At 43.8% G+C, this 19,856-nt stretch overlaps 1 protein-coding gene across 1 annotated transcript in view; it reads left to right on the top strand.

The window, feature by feature from the left end:
• The window catches only part of LOC130479022 (aldehyde dehydrogenase family 3 member B1-like), a 48,768-nt gene extending 48,363 nt beyond the window's left edge, over positions 1-405 (top strand). The window contains exon 11 of the mRNA XM_056851302.1: positions 212-405. Coding sequence (XP_056707280.1) covers positions 212-405 — 194 coding nt within the window. The remainder of the gene's footprint in view (positions 1-211) is intronic.
• Positions 406-19,856: the final 19,451 nt, after the last annotated feature.

Genomic DNA, 19,856 nt, shown 5'->3' with positions numbered 1-19,856 from the left:
TCTTAACCACAATGCCACACTGTAATGTTTGAACAAGCTTGTAAACAGAATGCAGTGTGAATGTCAGTAACACTATATGGGAACACTTGTGATCCTGCCTAGGTGAAGAAGTAGGGGCAGAGGGGATATTTCTGGGGTTGGTGGCTAACTACAAAACTCTGCTGTTGTATAATATTTCATCTGAATACTTTCTTTGTGACATCTGTTGCAGGATACAGTGGATTTGGCATGTACCATGGCAAATACGGCTTCGACACTTTCACTCACCACCGTGGCTGCCTCTCTCGCTGCATGGGCTTAGAGGCAATCAACTGTATACGTTACCCACCCTACAACCAACGCAAATTGGACCTGATGATCTCCACAACAGAAGTGAGACGCAGGAGCTTTTGCACCCTGCTGTGAGACTCTAAACAGCAGAGGCCTTATGTTCCCTGGGGCTGCTACAAGGAACTGAGCTGTTTGAGAGAAGGAGGGTTTCTCTCTCCTCTGTTTTCTCTAAAATGTAGTCATGCCTCCTAAAATGGCCCCTGCAAAGACTCTGCCTTCTGAAGAAACTTTATTCCTTATCTTGGCTCCGGATCAAACACCTTATCTTTCACGTGGCACCCATTACAGTCTTAGTCTTGAAGGGTCTATGTACAGATGTTCAACATTTTGATCTAGGGAGGACATAGGTCCTTTATGCATGGGTACTTTGACTCACGTTTGCCCCCAGATTGACTCGGTCGTTCTTTGGAGTTATGCATGAGGTCTCCGCCCCTCAGAGTTGACCTAGTACCCACCCAGCACTTTTCTCGGGCTTTCCCAATGCTGTTTTGCCATGAATTTAAAGTCTGCTCTGAGATTAACTCAATTCAAATTGTAGCTATTTGTGTGCATAAGGCATCCCGGGTGTCCCCACCCCCCTCCAGCCGATCCATGGGGCAGGAAGCAAGTGTTTGCATAATCAGGAACCAACTTAGCTGCACTTGCAGGGGCTTTATTGAAATACATTGCAGCATAAAAGCAGTTGCAAAGAAAATGTAGAATGGATTTTCCATTAAGGTCACTTGGCCCAGATAGACTACTGTGGCACTGGATTGACAGCCCCCAGAGTGGAAATAATGGTCCCAGAGAAGAGAATCTGTGCTCTGGGGCTGGAATGTCAGGGCTCTGAGAGTAGCAGAAGTTTTCTGGGACTGGAATGGCAGCCCCAGAGTGGAATGATGGTGCACTCTGGGGGCTGTCAATCCAGTGCCAGAGTGGTCTATCTGGGCCAAGTTAGCTTAATAGAAAATCCATTCAGCATTTTATTTGCAACTGGTTTTTTTTTTTGAATAATTTTTAAATAATTTTTAACTAAATACAAGAAAATCAAAACAAATTCCACACACATACAACAATTCCACCCTTCCAAAATGTGCCTATACCCAACAAATTATGAAATAATAACCTCTTAGTTACCAGTAATAAGATCCATTTTACAAAAACTATAGTAGAGCCTCTCTAATACTATATTAGTTCTAATTATTACTGCTTCAATATTCTGAAACCTAGTGTTATCTATCTTAATACTAATTCAAAGGCATTCTGAATAAAAATAGCATTCCTAATTAATGACTGCTCATTAATAAAATTGATATATTTAAAGTATCTGCTCCGTCAATACAATACAAATATTGTTCAAAGGCTATAGCTTGTCTATCTTGATATTAATTTCTCCATATCACTATTTTACTTTATCTTGATAACTATTGTACATAGTCGTAATAACGCTCCCATTTTCTTTGCAACTCCCTCAAAGGTCTTTTATTCAGCAGATGTGTGCATAGAATTTTGAGAACTCAGATCAGAAAAGTGTGAGTCAAGGGAACATCGAACCCACGGTAAAATTCCCATGCATAAAAGACCAAAAATGTGATGCTCCTAGCTTTCTTTGCCAGTTGCTGGAAAGGTTAAAAAGAGGCAAGAGACTAGTAAATGTAGTTTGATGCAATTGCACAGTACATCCTCCATTCCTACACTGAATTTTCTCCAATTAGAGCCAACCAGCACAGTTAACTAGAGACTGCAAAGCATTGATTTAAAATAGCACTTTAATTTCCCTTTGAATGATTTTATGTAAACCAGCCCTGCACCTGATTTAGTATCTATTGGACCTGTTCCTTCTCAGGAGGACTCTTCCACCTCTTCAGTGAAATAGTCAACAACATTAGTGTAACCATATTAGTACAGTAAAAGCAGAAGTATGGATATCAATAGTGTCTAAGGAATGAGAAGGGAATATATGTGTGTATGTGTAATTGAGGGGTCCTTTAGGCAGTTTAATTCCAAACTGATTCAGAAGTAAAATCTCTGCAAACCGTCCTTCTGTCATTTATATAGTTTTCATGTAGCCATGCTTCCTTTCATAGAGACCTTTTCTGGTCGGCCACAATTTTTCCACTAACACTTTCTGCATAGTAGTCACAAACTCTCATCAGTAACTGCAGCTTGCACCTAAGCATGATTAATCAGAAATAAAGCTTACTACATTAAAAAGGACTCTTCTTAGTTACTGTGCTTACACTTGCAGCCTTACCGACATTTCTTGCATACTTCTACAGTTTTCAAATAAGTGTTTTTGCTTCTGTAATAAAGATCTCTTGCCTCTATTTATTACTATTCTTTGCATAGCATTTTAACATATATAGTGCTTTATTTATATTGTCTGTAGCCTTGATGGTTAACCCCTGGTTAGATGTTTCTTTGACTAGACTGGTGTAATTCAGCATGTGATGGATAGCCTCTAGTTTTGTCCTCCAGGTGAAACATTTAAAAGGCAGGAAAACACTTCCCTTCAGAAACCCAATCCTGACAGACTCGCCCATAATGGGGAGAGGAGGGAGGGAGAATTTGTATCCAGTGTAATAGACCAGGACACATACAACGCTTTTGTCCTGAATAGAGAAGAAAATTTACTTCACCCAAAAATACACAATGTGGTCACCAGTGTTGGAATATTTCTGTAACAATGCCTTGTGTACAAAGAAGAAGAGGAAATGAGATCCTGCAGGGGGCAGCAAGCTCTAGCTAAACAGAACTGTAGGGTGCTTCTCCTTGGCCTTTTAAGCATGGTCTTTTTCCGCTGGATCCTCTGCTCTCTAACAATATTTGCAGTCGAATTCTCAAAACACTATGCACAGGGGCTTTTTGCCCCGAATAAATTCTACTGGTACCTTGTGACAAATTATGCATCCCCAGAAAAAATGTGGAACTTCTGAACGACATATGAGTTCTTTCCCCTGAATACTCTGCTTTGTAATTGACCATAGTGTATTTTTTAAAAAATATGTCACCAGCATCTGCCAGCCCCACATTGGGATTCTTTCATTTGATCTGAACTGAGTGGGCATTTTACAGCCAAAGCAGGGAAGGAAACCAATTTGTTTCTGCGTAACTCAATGCAGGGGTCATAAGAACATAAAAACACTTGCACTGTCATTTGTAACATTTATTGTTCCATCAGTAGTCTTGCACTCACAAACGAACAAAAAGGCTTTCATTTCTATAAGAGGATGTGTATAAGGGAAGGGCGGCAAAACAACCTGGCTCTGTTCCATCTGCCAAGAACTGAAACCGACCCACACTCGCTGTGAAACCGACCAAATAAGCAGCGGCATAGGTCGTTTATGATTATTTCAGCCTTCTCTCAACTGTTTGATCTGAAACTGCCCCACACTCATTGTGAAACTGACCAAATAAGCAGACTCATGGTATTCCAGCATTATTCTCTCACTAGTGAACTCGATAACGGCTTCAAGAGGAGGGGTTAGATGAGGAGGACAGACACATGGGAGAAGTGAAAATGGGTGCGGAGAGAAAAATATGAAGTGACAAGTATGCACAGGACCAGCTTTTAATTTGGGATCAAGACAGACTTTAAACTCAGGGTAAAACAGCATCCTGAAAAAGGGGGGATAACACATGGGAAGAGCGAGGCGATTTCTGAAGGTCAGAAAATACATGCATAATTAAAACAAAGCCCCAAAGTAGTCGGGGTGACCGCGATGGGAACAACCCATGCATAAAAGGCCCTTGTCTGTCTGCACATTGCTACTCTTGGTCTAGACCTCTCCGTTAGTAAGGCATCTAGGTCTAGCTCTTTTCTTTCTTCCCAGATCATTAGTTCGAAAATAAAGCTTTTGTTAGTCTTTAATCAGTTCACTGACCAGAAAGCTGCAGAGGCACTCTGCCAACAACCACTATACCACAACTGCCAGAGATAATCCCAGATGGACCCACCATAATAGTTTTGTATAGAAAATTGCAGAAAGTGTGTATGGAAATTTTCTTCAGTATAATAACTTAAATGGTCAGGACATCATTGCTTTGAGGGACCCAGGGGCAGAGATTACCTGGCAAATTAATCAGCCTGAAAAGTCAATAGGAGGTGGCGTGACCTCGCCGCCAGCGTAAGTACGTGTAATCACGTGTTTACATGTACTTGTGCTGGTGGAGAGGCCAGCCGGCGGGAGAGCACCGCAGGACTGCACCTCCCCCCTCCGCCAGCGCGGCCTCTCTGTGGCTCCGGCAACGGCGTGGAGAGGCCGCGCCAGCGCAGAGGCGCGTTCCGGGGCGGGGGGAGGAACCGGCGGCTAGTCGACTCCCTATCCCCTTTCGGCCGGAACAGCGTTGCTGCGCCTGCTATTTAGCAGGCGCAGCCTCGCTGTTTTCAATGGGGCGAAAAGCCCCAGTTAAACAAAAAACCCGCAAAACAGCTTTTTTTTTTTGGTTTAATGGTGTTGGGAAAACGGCTTAGGAAAATGGCTGCGCTGTAACGATACCCTTCTATACCCCCTGTAATATGGACACCCTTGGACTCTCGTGTCTGTACATTGGGACTGTTGCTGAATGGCAAGAGAGGCATGGAGAGAGACAGCCCCGCACTCCAAGACACAGGAGAATCCCAGGCACCCCACCGGACATCGCTGTAAGGAGCCAGCAGGGACCTGCGAATGGCACACAGCACCTGGGCCCGGAGAAGGGAAGTGGACCTGGATTCCATCTTGGAACTGAATGCAGAGCAGAACAGAGAACTTCAAAATCTGCTCCTGAGCCTCCCCACCAGAGACCTGCCCCTGGAACAGCTGCCCACCTGGACACCTTTGCATAATCAAAGGCACGGCTGGCATATCAAGATCTGCCTGACGACTTCAGACTCAGAACAATAGCGTTTCCTCCTTCCACGCCTTACATTCCTTCTCAGGACAGGCTAATCCCATCTTCTCATTCCCCACTCTGCCCCCAGTTCCTGCCAGCTGTCAAAACGCAATCAGTGAGTGATTGACGGTCATCAATATCCTCCTCATATTCCAATCACCCTGGCCCACACCTCTTTCACTCTCAATCTTTCTCCAATTTTAAAGCAATGTTACCTTTGTGCCCCACTGCTCACATGCCCTGTGAGTCAGCCTGCCCTGAGGGCAGAATTTTACTATAAAGCAAAGAACCCTGGCACATGTCCGTGCCTTCTCCTTCGGATCCAAAAAAAGAGCGCTCCGTGTCTCTGCACGGCTTCTTGGCTATAACACGCTGGTTCGTGTAATAGCCCCCCCCCTCAACAGCTTCCCTCCTTGGAACCTCGCAGGACAGGTAGCTATTGACTCTCCTCATTGCTATCCCTTTTAGAACTCGTGTGTGTGTGTGTGAATATTGCGTGCAATTGCATTTGTGTGATTTGTACCCCCTTTTCCCCCTAAATAAAGTGCACCCTGTTCTGGCTGCATTCAGTCTCTTTAGCCATTTGTTTGTTACTGGTTTTGCTCACCTTGCGTAGACACAGGAATAGACCCTGCTAAAGCCTCTCGTTAGTGCTCTAAATTTGTCTCCAAACTGACTAATTCCCCCAATAAAAGTTGGAGACCCCAGCATTCCCCATAACAGCGCCTCTTCCCCGCCGTCCCCGTATGCCTCAGCTCAGGAATGGGCTGTTAGCCTACTGAGATAGCAGAGCAGGAGGAAAGGTAAATTGTGCTCAATGAGGAACAGTTGCCTAAAAACCAAAGCTTTTCAGAACAGGCAGGCTTGGAAGCGAGTGATTTAGGGAGGGCCCAGCAAGCAGATGAGTCTCTAAAGCCTTTATTTGAACAAGCAAGTAAAATTCAACAGTCATGCCCTGAACACCTGGTCTGCTTTATTATCGCACAGTAGAGTCTATCAAGAAAAGATATGGGGATGTATAGGCCAGCAGTGAACAGCTGGTAGTGGCATTGCCACTAGCCCATGAAAGTCTCTTTGCTGGTCACTTAGGCATGACCAAGACTGGCACAAAGCTTTTATTGGCCAGGTAGTGGGCATAAAGTAGCAGCTTCTGCAAGTCATGCCATGCCTGCCAAATGATGGGGAAGCACAGCAACAAGGGAAAGGAACCACTGCATCCCATGCCTGTCACTGCAACCTTTCTTATGAGTACCGTATTTTCCGGCGAAAGACGATACCCGGCGTATAAGACGACCCCCCAGTTTGGAGAAGATTTTCCTGGGTTAAAAAGTCGTCTTATACGCTGGAAAATACGGTAGCTATTGTTATCATGTAACTCCTGGAAAGGGCAATAAAGAGGAGGAATAAATATATTTTAACACTAATGGATAATGTCACAAGGTTTAGAGAGGCTGTTCCCCTGACCAACACTGAGAGAAGGTCAATGGCAGACACCTTGATCCGTCTTGTCTGCTGTGTGGGTTTCCCAAATGAAATACTAAAAGACTTGGGGAGCAACTTTATGCGCCTGTTGACACAACGGCTATGCCAAGTGTGTGGCGTGAACCATTTAACAACATTAGCTTATAACTTGGCTATCACAAGCACCCATTCTGATCAATGTTAATAGTTCTCAGCTGAGCAGGAGGACATTGGACAGGTTGCTTTTGGGTGCTTCAATCTATCTTCTAGTAAATATAATCAGGATCCTTATGACACCCTAAAGACTCTTTTTTTTTATTCTGACATAAACTTTTGTAGACTAGAGTCCATTTTGTCAAGTACATATAGTGAATCCTCTCTAGACAGGCATATATGCACCAGATTATGAAGCAAATGCTTATAAACAGCGGTATCAAAGGGCCATGAAATGCAGGAAGTACATGATGAGACATAATTATTAAAATTCAAATGTCATTAAGAAAATTAGAGACCATTCCTAATAGCAGTAATTAGAAATAACATAATTTCTATCATTTTGCTAAGCTGTAATAGTGTAGTCCCAAGGCATCTAATTTTTCCTCCTCATCAGAGGGGGCAGACTGAGATCCTGCCTTGCCCTTTGATGGGAGCACCTCAGGCACCAGAGAATTTGCAGGGGGATGCCTGTATAAGAACTCCGCTTTCCTCTCTGCAACTCTGTATAGGTTCTCAACTTTTTTGACGGACGCTACAATAGACACAAGTCTAGCCCAGTTACTGGTTGCAATGTCTCTAAGACCATTGGCAATTGGATAGGACCCATATCCGATGTGTAAAGAATATCCATTTTTTAATTTTATTGGTTTTTATAATAGAAATTTCCCATAATAACTAAGAACATATAAACATTACAAAGAGAAAAAAAAATAAAGGAAATTTCTTTGACTTCCCCTCACCTCTGTCCGCCTCTTAATAAAGTATTTTAACCCATCGTAATATGGTCTGATCTTAATTATTCTTACACTCATTTAAATTTCATTTAAATTTCATATAACATACTCTATTGATATAAATTGTTATAATTCTTAATATTAATAGTGTCATCTAGATCAGATTAAAAGGTATTCTTCCATTTCCCCCAGTTTTAATTCATATTCACAATATTTCATCCAAGCCTCCCATTCCCCCATACATCGAGCATTGTCTTTTTGATTTAAAATGGCTGTAAGTTTTGCCATTTCCACCAGTTCAAACATTTTCATGATCCAGTCTTTTTTCCCAGGAATATCTGCCCTTTTCCATTTTGCTGCATAAAATAGTCTTGCAGCTGTTGTAGCGTAAATCAAAAAGTTTCTTTGTGTTGACAGGTCATCAGGTATCATACTTAGTAGCATCATTTCTGGTATTTTGGGTATATTTTTTTGTACTATCAGTCTTAATTCATTATAAATCATATCCCAAAAATCCTTGGCTTTGTCACAGGTCCACCACATATGGTAAAAGGAACCAATTTCCTTGTTACATTTCCAACATTTAGGGGACGTCATTTTGTAAATCCTTGCAGTCTTCTTAGGTGTTAAATGCCATCTATACATCATTTTATAAATATTTTCTCGAACTGACTGCGCATTTATTCCTTTCAGGTCTTTCGACCATAATCTTTCCCATTTATTTAAAACAATGTCATGTCCCACATTTTGAGCCCAATCAATCATTGTTGGTTTAATTGTCTCCTGCTCACAGTATATTGTTAAAAGATTATACATTTTAGAAATCAGTTGAGTGTCATTGTCTAATAACATCTTATGAAAAAGCGATTTTTCTTTAGAAAATCATTTTTTCATATCTTGTGCAAAGACTGATTTAATCTGACAGTATTGAAGCCATTGTAAATCATCTTTAAGTAACTGAAAGTCTTTTAGTGAGCATTTTTTCCCTTCCCAGTTAATTAATTCCTGGTAAGTAATACATTTATCCGGTCTAAGTGGGTGTAGTGTCAGCATGGATCTGACAGTTTTGGATCCGATGAAATCACTTCAACTCTGAGTGACTTGGCCAGTCTCAGGAGTTGATCTGTATATGCTTTAACATCCTTCGTTGGAGACAAAGCTGAAGGATCCCAGACCGCGTCACCAGGGGACAGAAGCGATGACGACTCCAATTCCCTCACTTAGTCATTCCCTATGTCCTCTTTGAAGCAGGTAGGTATGTTGTCTCTGGGGAAATGTGGTAGATTGACCATTGAAGTAGAATCCAACTGCTTGGTCGATGTTTTGCCCATTGACAAGTAGCCATAGTCCTCACCCCATCAACAATCCTGTGGGCAGCAAGATCAGGAGTGTGGATGACCACAGCAGGTGTGCCCAAACCGACAGTCTTGGTAGTGTGGACTGGGGTCCTGGTGCGAGTCATTGTCGAGTGAACCAGCGAGACTTTGATGACATCCTCATCCGAGGAAGTGGAGAAGTAAATGTCCTCCATGGATGGAGATGGGGGAGTCCAATGGCACTGAGTAGGTTCTGTTCCAGGCTGTCAGCGCCGGGGAGAGGTGGAAGATCAGTGCAGATGACCTTCCTTCAGAGGTGAAGTTCTCTCATGTGGAGACCGTGAAGCAGCCCGCTGAGGCGGCAAGGAACGATGATGCTGGGAGTGTTTCGGAGATCTAGAATGTTGACTTCCTCTATGAGGAGATGGTGATTTTGTCTCCAAACAGCGTGCTGTCCCTACCTGTGAAATATTTTTCTCAGGTCCGGCAACATCTTCTTGATCGTTAGTGCTTTCAAAGTCGGGGAGTGCGGTGACTTCTTTTTAGCCTTATTGGCTGGAGGTTCTGATGACGCCCTTTTCTGCAAGGGGGCTGAACCTTGCTCTGGCTTGGGCACTGATGTCAGAATCGACACAATTGAGGGAGAATGATCTTTCCTCGTCTGATCACCTGGGGGTTTCAAGACTTTCATGGAGTTCTCCCAGAGAACAGCTTTCAATTTAGAGGCTCTTTCCTGCCTTAGGGGTGAACAGAGAACAAGCCTTACAAGTAGCAGGGATATGGCCTTCTCCCAAAAAGAGTAAACATTCAGAATGTTCGTCATTTTGGACCGTTTTGGTCCTGCACTTTCCACATTTCTTAAAGCCATATTTCTGCTCACCCTCTCGAAAAAGAACGAAACAGAAGAATTCTCAACAGAAAAAACAGTTCCCTCAGGAACACGAAGCTCATGAAGGGAAAAGAACTGAGGGGAGAGCACAGCCCCATCCCTCCATCACGAGTCCATTTGGGTAGGAAGAGCCATTGGCTCGGACGCTAGATGGAGGGGAGGAGGAGCGCTCGCCAATGACAGATCTTTCCAGAAGCTTGTCAGAAAGCTCCGTGTCTGGCCTGCGCAAGTGCAGTTCCCATGGGGGACTGCACAGAGGCCATGATAATGAACCTATAATTTTAGGAAGTTAAAGCTGCACTGAGAGCAATCAGGAGAAAATATCACCAGGAGTAGATGGGCTATCAATAGACCTATTCCAAGCAACAGAAACAAAGTCCATCAAAATCTTGACAAGAATGTGCCAACAAATAAGCCCACAGACTGGAAACAGTCAATTTACATGTCGCGCTGCGCCTGGGGCGGGGTCGCCGCGAAGGTCTCTGGCCTGGAGGATGTCGGGGCTGAGACAATCTCTTCTGCCTCAGACCAGTTCGAGGGGGAGTCAGAGCTCGACTCTCCCTCGGGCGTCGCCAGGTTACCGCAGGACACACCTTGCGGCCAACCTCTGGCTTTTATCCTCCCTGGCAGGCAGACTTCTCTGGCCTTATATACCCTCCAGGCCAGAGAAGCACCTCCCAAGCTCCACCCCTAGCCCTCCCCCCGGAAGTCCATATAAGGGCTGGGAGGCCACACCTCCCAGCCATGAGATGCCGGGCGAGGACTACGCCTGTTCCCCGCCCGCGCTCGCCAGCCAGACAGCTGGGGAGCGGGGAGGCCAGCTACAGCTGACGCCCCACCCGCGCCGTCCCAATGACTCCTTCTTCCCGTGGGTGGACGGGCGAGGAGGCGGCCCCCGGAGGCCCTGGCGTGGCGGCCGCATCGGCGGCTGCCAGTTCCCTCGGCGGCGGCATCCGGGCTGGCGCATCGGAGGCCCCCGGCTCTCTCCGCGGCTGCGTCTGGGCGGGTGTGTCGGCGGCCCGCGGCTCCCGCGGAGGCTTCGGCTGGGCCAGCAGGGTGGCAGGTCGCTGCTCCCGCGATGCCTCTGGACGGGCTCTCTCTCCTCTTGCTGGCCCGGTGGGGTGCTGAGGAGAGAGAAAGCCTCGGTGATGCCCCCCCCAGGGAGACTGGTAAGTGCAGGGGCTGACCTCCGGCCTGGGAAGGGGGTTTGGGGGCCCCTCCCGGGACATTACATTCTAATTCCAAAAAAGGAGAAGTCAAAGACTGCAGCAACTGTCGGAGCATAATATTAATTTCTCATGCAAGCAAAGTGATGATCAAAATCTTACAACAAAAACTGTTACCATATATGGAACAAAAATGCCAGATGTTCAAGCTGGATTCAGAAAAGGAAGAGGCACTAGAGATCATACTGCAAATTTACATAGATTAGATTAGAGAGAATTTCAAAAGAAAATCAGCTTGTGTTTCATAGATTACAGCAAAGCTTTTGTAAACTGAGGCTATCATACTTTGGTCCCATTATGAGAAGACAAGAGTCACTGGAAAAGACATGCTAGGAAAAGTGGAAGGCAGCAGGAACATGAGATGGATTGACTCTATAAAGGAAGCCACAGCCCTCAGTTTGCAAGACCTGAGCAAGGCTATTAACGATAGGACATTTTGGAGGATATTAATTCATAGGGTCACCATGAGTCAAAAGCAACGTGACAGCAGTTAACCCACATACAGACCCAATTGCTGAAATGTAGCTTCTGAGGATATCTGGTCAGATTTTGTTTTCCGATTTACCTCTATTAACATATGACTCACCAACCTGCCACCTCTAGCAGAAGGGAATTTGGAAGGAGCTGAGAAGACAAAACAAAAACAAAAATCTTCAACTTTTTCTTTGCCCTTGCAAGGAGGTTTTATGTTGACCCCTGAGTATTTACAGCATGGTACATTTTTATAGCAGTACTTGGGGTGAAGTGTCATGTTACCACAAATCTTGTCCCTGTCAATCAACCTTCCCTTCAGTTATTGTTGCAGGCTTGTGGGGCTTTGTAACCAAGCCTCTTATTTGTTTATTTAGAGTTCTGCTTCTTCAGAGTTCTGCTTGATGCACCTTACAATCAAAATTAAAGTTGAACTCAATATAGTTCCCAAAAAGTAAGCCCACCTGGGTACAGATCACTTACTTGGCTTTCCTGGTAAATGGAGGCTAAATCCAGCTGGTGGAGGAGGAGGTTGTGGCACTGACCCAGTGGCCTCTTCCCAGAGACAAGAGGTGTCTGCAACTGTTCCTGAGGCTGGCCAGTTACTATAGGTAACTACCTATAGTTCCAGGCCTTTACAACACTCTCTAGCCCTTTGACGAAACTGGTTTGCAAAGGATGTCCACTGACAATACAGGGGAACCCAGAGGTGGCAGATGCCCTTTAGGCCTTAGATCCTCCAGATCCCACTAAACCCTTCCCCCTTCAAACAGATGCTTTTGGGATTAGCTATGAGAAGGAACACCCCCATTTTATATCTGTGCTGAAAATTGACTGACCTGGGAATAACACCATATGGTCATCTTGACGCCCTGGCCAAAAAAATGGGCAATTGAGATGTTACACCACCACCTGTGGGTTGCACCCTTCACTTTGGTGACTGACCATGCGCCCCTCCAATGGCTGCAATGCATGATGGACTGAATCGGGACCAACGTAGTGCTGGATGGGGTCTGTCAACCCCAGTGGACAAACTGAAGAGCAGGTTGGTCATTACTGACAGCACCAGGGAGATGCCTACCCCCGCACCCTGGGAGGCAAGTCCAGATGCCAGGATGGGCTTTAATGGAGGTAGTCCAGAGGCAGTTGGAGTGGGCAGAGTAAGGCATAGGTGGGTCAACGTGGCCAGGATGGAGAAGAGGAGTGAAGGAACTCCAGTGGTGGGCATGACACAGACTCTTGGGCCCATGGCCTGAAAGACTGATTAAAAGTTGTTTTCTATAACCTGGCTAGAGAGAAATTTGGAGAGGAGGTCATGATGGACCAGTGCCTGACACCTAGCCTGCTGCACTGTCTCCTGCTCTAGGTGGCCCAGGGCCCATTTGCCCTGCTTATAGCAAGACTGTGAAGTTCACAGAGTTGTCTGGATTGCAATACTGTACCCATCATATGCTAGCCAAGAGAAGTATCACTCATTTCTGGAAAACTCATAAGGGAGATTCTTGTGGTTGTTATTGTGGTTGTACATAGCAAGTGTGTCAATGTTTTCCAGCCCTGCCCAGTCCCTTCAACACAGGATACTGCTGTTTTAATAAGTGCTATAGAAGAAGATGAAGGTTCCAACTCATTACATATTGAAAGATAGCACCATTTAGGTAATTGAAATGATTTTCTGTCTGTGGAAATAGGATGGGCAGGCACGCTTCTTGTGTCATGTGCTGGATTACAGAGATTCAAAGTATGAGATTTCAAGGACACAAATCATTGCAACATCTCATAGAAAAATAATCTCCAAGCATCCATGTGCCACAGGGAGTATCTATTCCAGATTACTCCCCTCCTAAGGCTTAGATGGGAGAAGAGTGACATGCAGAGGAGCAGCAAAGTTGTTTCTAAAGCAGAGGAAAAGTTCAACTATGAAGTAACCCTGTTGTTGTGTGCGTGTAAAGTGCCGTCAAGTCACTGCTGACTTATGGCAACCCCTTATGGGGTTTTCAAGGCAAGAGACTAACAGAGGTGGTTTGCCAGTGCCTTCCTCTGTATAGCAACCCTGGACTTCCTTGGTGGTCTCCCATCCAAGTACTAACCAGGGCTGACCCTGCTTAGCTTCTGAGATCTGACGAGATCAGGCTAGCCTGGGCCATCCAGTAAGTAACACCCTGTTGTTACTTATATAGAAATATCAGAAATAAATGAAGAAAATCAAGATGTAGAGAGAGGAACTTTGGCCTTTCTGACCGCACTCATCAAGTTTGTCCTGGGAAGAACATCTAAGTGTTGTCATAGTGAAGACAGGATTCCTCTTATAAGAGGGTCCTGTAGTCTTCCATAAGCCCCAGTGCCTTTTTTGTTTTTTGTTTTTGTTTTGGTTCTGTTCACAGTTCCATAAAGATAACTCAGCCTCCACATGCCCCTGAGGGATTATCCCCACCCTCACAGTCATATCCTCCAAATCCTTGTGGTTTTGGAAGAGGCAGGTACAGGCCCCACCACTCCTTCCTGCAGTCCCAATTAGGTCCTAGATGGTTTCCACCAACAGCCAATCATTGGTGCCAAAGATGAAGTGCAAAGGCATCAAAAAGGTGCTGAGTCAAAGGCAATCCTTAAAACAAAAATAAGCTGTCCACCTACCAGTTGCACCCAGGGCCACCCAGCCATAAGAAAGGAATAGTACGGGCGGAGGAATACAACTGCAGCAATGGAAAGAGGTACCAAACAATAGCATAGGATGCAAGCTATCCAGATTTTTCTTTCTAGAGGATGCTCGTTCTAGCTTGCCACTGGTTTGAGCCATTGGCTAGATGAGAAGCAAAAGGAGGGGCAAAGAGGATTCTTTTCTAAGGGGAACATTTGTTATTGAGATCGGGTGAGAGTGGGTACAGCCAGTGGCTGAGGGGATGTTGTGTACAGTTTGAATCAAAGAAAAGCAGTTCAGAACCTATAGGTATTCTTGTATATGGGAGATGCCCCACCTGTAAAAAGGGGCATCATATGGATCTTTTCCCTAGGAATAGTTTGTGAATGAATCTGGCAATAAAGTGTTACCGTGTGTTCTGAGTCTTGTGGGGATTGTTGACAATGCATGTTAAAACAACAAAACAAAACAGACATTGCTTTAGTTGTTGTTGCTGGTTAGGCTATAATGGTGTGGGATATCGCTGCACAGGGACAGGACACAGGAAGGCATCAAGATCCAAACAAACCTGCTGGCTGGCTTTGAGACATCAGACATTTTAGCCCTGGCTTGTACAAAGTTGTCTAGGAATCTGAAGATGTTAAGAGCCTTGTGTCCAGCTTCTGTGTAAGGGTGGAGAAGCATTCAAAGAATGCTCCAAACCTGTGGAGAAGAAAGCAAGAATCTATGCTACCAGGGAATATTGTTGATCTTGAGATGTTCTCCTCAATGAGAGGAAATTCACTTTGTAAATTCACTCTGCCTGAACAAGTCCATTTTAATCAATGGATTCAGTAAAGGTTCTCAAACTATGTGATGGGAGACTTTCTTTTGTCCCCCCCCCTCTTGTAGTTCATTGTGCATGGTTTTTCTCTGCCTGCCTCACTTACCAAAAAGCAACCCAGAGATATCTGGAGAAACACTCTTACACAGCACACAGAACAGATAAAGTAAATCATGCAGCTTTATTATACTTACAAAGAAATATAAAGCAAAGAGAAAAAGCAATACTTATCTGAATATATATATATGACAGAATATAACAAAACTTACACACATGCAAGACAAACAATTACAGAGGCCTCTGGGTCAATTCCAGGGAGAGAGATGGCAACAACTGGGAAGCCTGATCCCTTTCCCTAGAATGACAAAATACCAGGATTTTGGGAGGCTTTTTTATAGTTTAAACCATGGGAGAAAGAGTTTTACAACAGCCCTCCTTTCAAGCTCTCCCGGAGATGGAATTGCCATATTTTTGCTTTGAAGCTTTCTATTCCCAGAATGTTATTTTCAACAGAGTCTCTGACAATTTGTTTGTTTGTGACAAGTTCCCCCAATTTAGCAGATAGATTGCTGCCAGACCAAATGTCCGTTCTCTCCTTAAACAATTACAAGCATCCTGGTGTGTTTTCTTTTGGGTAAACTAGCTCCTAGCCTGCAATTTCCTCTAAGATCAGAGGCCCTAATTGGAAACTGGGGTCAGCTAAAAAGTCAGGTCTTCGTGTGGCTATAGGTTATAATATTAAGATATAAGTGTGGTTATTTTTTAACCCAAACTCATTTAATATAAACTAATATATTTAATATGAACTAATTTTCAATACAAAAAAATTCTCGCGATAGTCCCCCATTTTTGGGTTAAAAATAACCCAAATTACTTATCAGGTGGCGGTCTAAAAGTGTAAATATTGCTGGCATACAATGTGAGAGGCAACATAGCATAATTATAACAGTAACAGAAATGACTAAGATTAGAATCATAATGTACGCAACTCGGATCGCTGGATTAAAAGTCCAGAGTGCTAACCATTACACAAGTATCTTAACCTATCCTGTCAATCTTGGAAACCAATTTTGTACATGAAAAATACTCCTGGGGTTTGTGTTTGCATAGGTGTCATGATGTGCAGGTCACTTCCATTTTCCCTATCAGCTAGCTGCCGAAACTATTCCCTACATTCTATTTCCTTAACTTATTGGGTACCTCCCCTTATACTTTCTAATATATTCTCCTATCCGCATACCATCGTTCTGTGGAGCACTTTTATAAAGCTCCTCCTTCAATGTGTGTGTGGGCATTGCAAAGTGGTATGAAGTTGCTGGGTCTGTGAATAGATGTAATATATACTGGGACCGTTTTATTATAATTTGCTATAGAGTTAAATGTTGTCATATTGAGGTCCCCCATTTGTTCATAACAAATGCTTGCTTTGCATAAACCATGCCCAGAGACAAGAATTCTGGAGTATATTTAAAATAACTAAATTTGGAATATTTCAGATTAGTTTGCTGGCTAAAACTGTGAACAGAACAGCCCTGTATTTTAAAGCCCTTTCACAGATTCAACAATCTCATACCCAAACCCACACAAAAATGAAAACAACATACCTCCCACCATCATTTGACATTCACAATCCTTCTTAGTACCAATTCAAAAACACTGCACACACAAGCACCTACAAAATTCCCTAAATTGTTCTGGATCGTCGTGGGGTAATGGGGTTTCCTTTCTCTTTATTAAAGCTTCTTGGGGATTGGCGAGGGATTTCTCTGAGAGTCCTGTCCAATGGGGATACTCCTGACTATCTATCAAAAAAAATGTTTCTTACTAATCTAGATGGGAAAGCAATACTTTGTACATTTACTGTCAGCAAGTGTTCGTTGTTGTAGATCAGATACTCAAAGTTCAAAGCAAAATGAGACCAAACTTTGTAAAACAGAGTTCCAAGCAAAGTTCAAAACAAAGGCTTCAAGGGTCATGAGGTGTCTCTGGCTGCTGGTGGCGTGGTTGTAGAAAAAAAATGGTTCTCTCTGAGGCACTGGGCTGGTGGTCGCAGGAAGCGCCTCCTCTTATAGCGTAAAGAGAGGCGGGGGAATTGGGACAGGGTTGTCGTCTCCTTGGTTGGCCTGGCTCTCGGCTGGCATGTTCTGCAGTTGTCTCAGGGTACACCACCTTCTTTGCATGTGAAGCATGGATCCACTGGTCTCTTTCCTGGACTTGGTAGCAGTAGCTGGTTTACCAGGAGCGACCCTTCCCACTGTAGCTGGAACTTGTTGTGCCTGCGGAATGTCAGTGTCCACACCAGATCCCCTGACTGGATGTTATGCCACTTCAGCCGGTATGGATTGTAATTCTGCACCTCTCCTTGGGTGACCCTCAAAAGTATTAAAGAAAAGACAAAACATATTTAGTAATCATGTTGCATTCCTCCGTTAGGCTGGTGTAGTGAGGAAGATTATAAAAATAAAAAAATAAAAAATAAAAATAAAATTTAGTTTACTGCTAAAAAAAATAAAAAAATAAAAATAAAAACCTGCTAAAAAAATAAAAATAAAATAAAAATAAAAACAGGAATATCTCATGGCTGTGGGAAGTGGGTTCACCCATGACAATCCAGTATTAGTAAATAACTTCTAATTAGTACAAAACTTAACCAATCATTACATAACATAACTACATAACTTAACTAAATTAAAAGATTACTAGTTTCCCCAACCAACCTCCCCCCATTCCCAGGTGACTCATGAAATGAGGTGCCTGGGCTATCTTGTGCCCCCATTTGTAAAACCAGAACTTCCCCTGCCACCAAAACAGGCAGCTTGGGGCATTCCCAAAGCTTTTAAAGGTATTACATTGGTGTGCACTGCACAATGAAGGACAAAAAAGCTCCGCTGATTGCTGCAGTGCTTGCAAGGGGCGGAACTATGAGTTCTCTATTAGCAACCGGGTTCCTACAGGGTTGCATGTTGCCCCCCCCACTCATATCCCAGGTGACCTTTTGACAGGCATTTAAGAGAATGAAGAAGCTGGGTGGGGGTCAAAGCAGTTCACTAGCAGTTCTAAATTTAAAAAAAATGGGGGCCTTTGAAAAGTTTCAAAAATGCCAAACATAAAATAAAATAAAAAGAATGGAAAAAGACCAAAATGACAACATCTTTCAAAAAGGGAAAAGGGACCAAAAAGGGGGGGGGGGATATTCTTTTCATGAAAACGTTTAAATTCAGAATAGAACTGCAAAAACTTCCAAATAAAAATGCAAAAACAAAACAAGAAAAAATGGCTTGGCACCACCACTGGGCATGTGCAGAGTGCACTTTGGGTGTGCAGAGTGCACTTTGGAGTGCACTTCCAGTGCTTACGATTCATGGTATTTTACACACAGTAAGTTTCAAAATTGCTTTTCAAATTAAGGCAAAAATACATTGAAATAATAACAAACCTATAATCATAAAAAATAGGGCTCCTGTGCTTCCCTGGGTATGGAGGTTCTGGTGTGAGTTTGCTAAATTAAAGCAAACCACAAGGTTCCTCTTGGGGCCCAAAAGAAAAAGAAAGCAATGACACAGAGTGCTGCAGCAAGCAGCAGGCAGCTTCTTTTCAGAATAATAATAATGGGGCTTGCTGTGCAAGCCTGAAATTAATACCACAAATGGGAGATTGGATAGGGCAGGACCTGAGAATTAATGTGAAACTTTCCCAAAGTAATTAAAAAAAAATCCTTTCAAAATGGAGCCAGACATGTGATGTACTTTGCAAACAAGCAAGAGCTCTTATTTCCAAAGAAGGAGCAAGGGTGAGAGCCAAAGGACTACCCCAAAAGGACTGTGTTTCTGCACCTGTGCAGAGGGCTTTTAGGCATCCTGCTGGACTGCTAAAAAAAAAAAAAAAAAAAAAAACCAGGGGACTCTGCTGTAGACGGCAAAAACCAAGCTGTGCAGCCAAAACTTGAGCTTGGGGCCAGGGCCAGGGAGCCTGTCTTTTCTTGCAAGTTTTAAAACAAAGTTTATGGCATTGCAAAACAAAACAAAATGATATAGGCACAAGGGGCCAAAGCCTGCCCATGAGAGGGACAGCTATCTTTAGATGAGAAAGGGAGGTCTCCTGGAATGGCCTGGAGATTCTCCCAGAATGGCCTGGAGATTCTCCCAGAATGGCCTGGAGATTCTCCCGGAATGGCCTGGAGATGTGATTTTTGGGCGTCTGGTACATGATTTTACTGTACCAGACACACATAGACGTTTGCCGGGTGTGAGGTGACTATTTTAAGTCCAGAAAAGTACACATGCAAGGGTGGAGGAACGTGCTTTCTGCAACGCTCCAACTTAACTTTCCATTTGCCAACTGTGCGAAAACCGCATTCCATTTTTGAGAGAACAGGGATGTCTAGTTTGGGGAAAAACCGGCTGATTTTCCCACAAAGCAGGCACCTTAAATATTGATTCATTAAAGGTAAAGCATACACACAATCCTATTTCATATAAGAGCAAAACATGTTATATAGCTATGTCCTCCCTGTGCCAGATAGACGTCTCTGGGCTAGGGAGGTTTTACTGCAACTGCAAATCATGACTAAAAGCTACACATTTTCAATTTTAGAGTTAAAAAGAGGGGAAACAGGCCTTCATACTAAGGAGGCTCCCTTTTCCTGGGTGGCATTCTTTCAGAACCGCACTAAGAACTAATCAGAACAAACCTTTATTTCCCCCCATTTTCCTTTATACAAACACACACACACAATAAAAGGAGACGGAGAAATCACAAGGGGCTTCGTTGGAAGCACAAGAGAGGGGTAAAAACCCTTTCGCTCAGCTTTGGTGCAACGAGGCTTATAAATTGGAAAGGGGGAAGGGTAGCTGGATATTGGAGCACAGAGCTCTGCACTTTTACGGCTTAGCTCTGCTCCC

The sequence above is a fragment of the Euleptes europaea genome, chromosome 6 (genome assembly GCF_029931775.1).
Source record: "Euleptes europaea isolate rEulEur1 chromosome 6, rEulEur1.hap1, whole genome shotgun sequence".
Classification (NCBI taxonomy): Eukaryota; Metazoa; Chordata; class Lepidosauria; order Squamata; family Sphaerodactylidae; genus Euleptes; species Euleptes europaea.
Note: the sequence above shows the minus strand (reverse complement) of the source record. Positions and strands in the feature narration are given on the sequence as shown.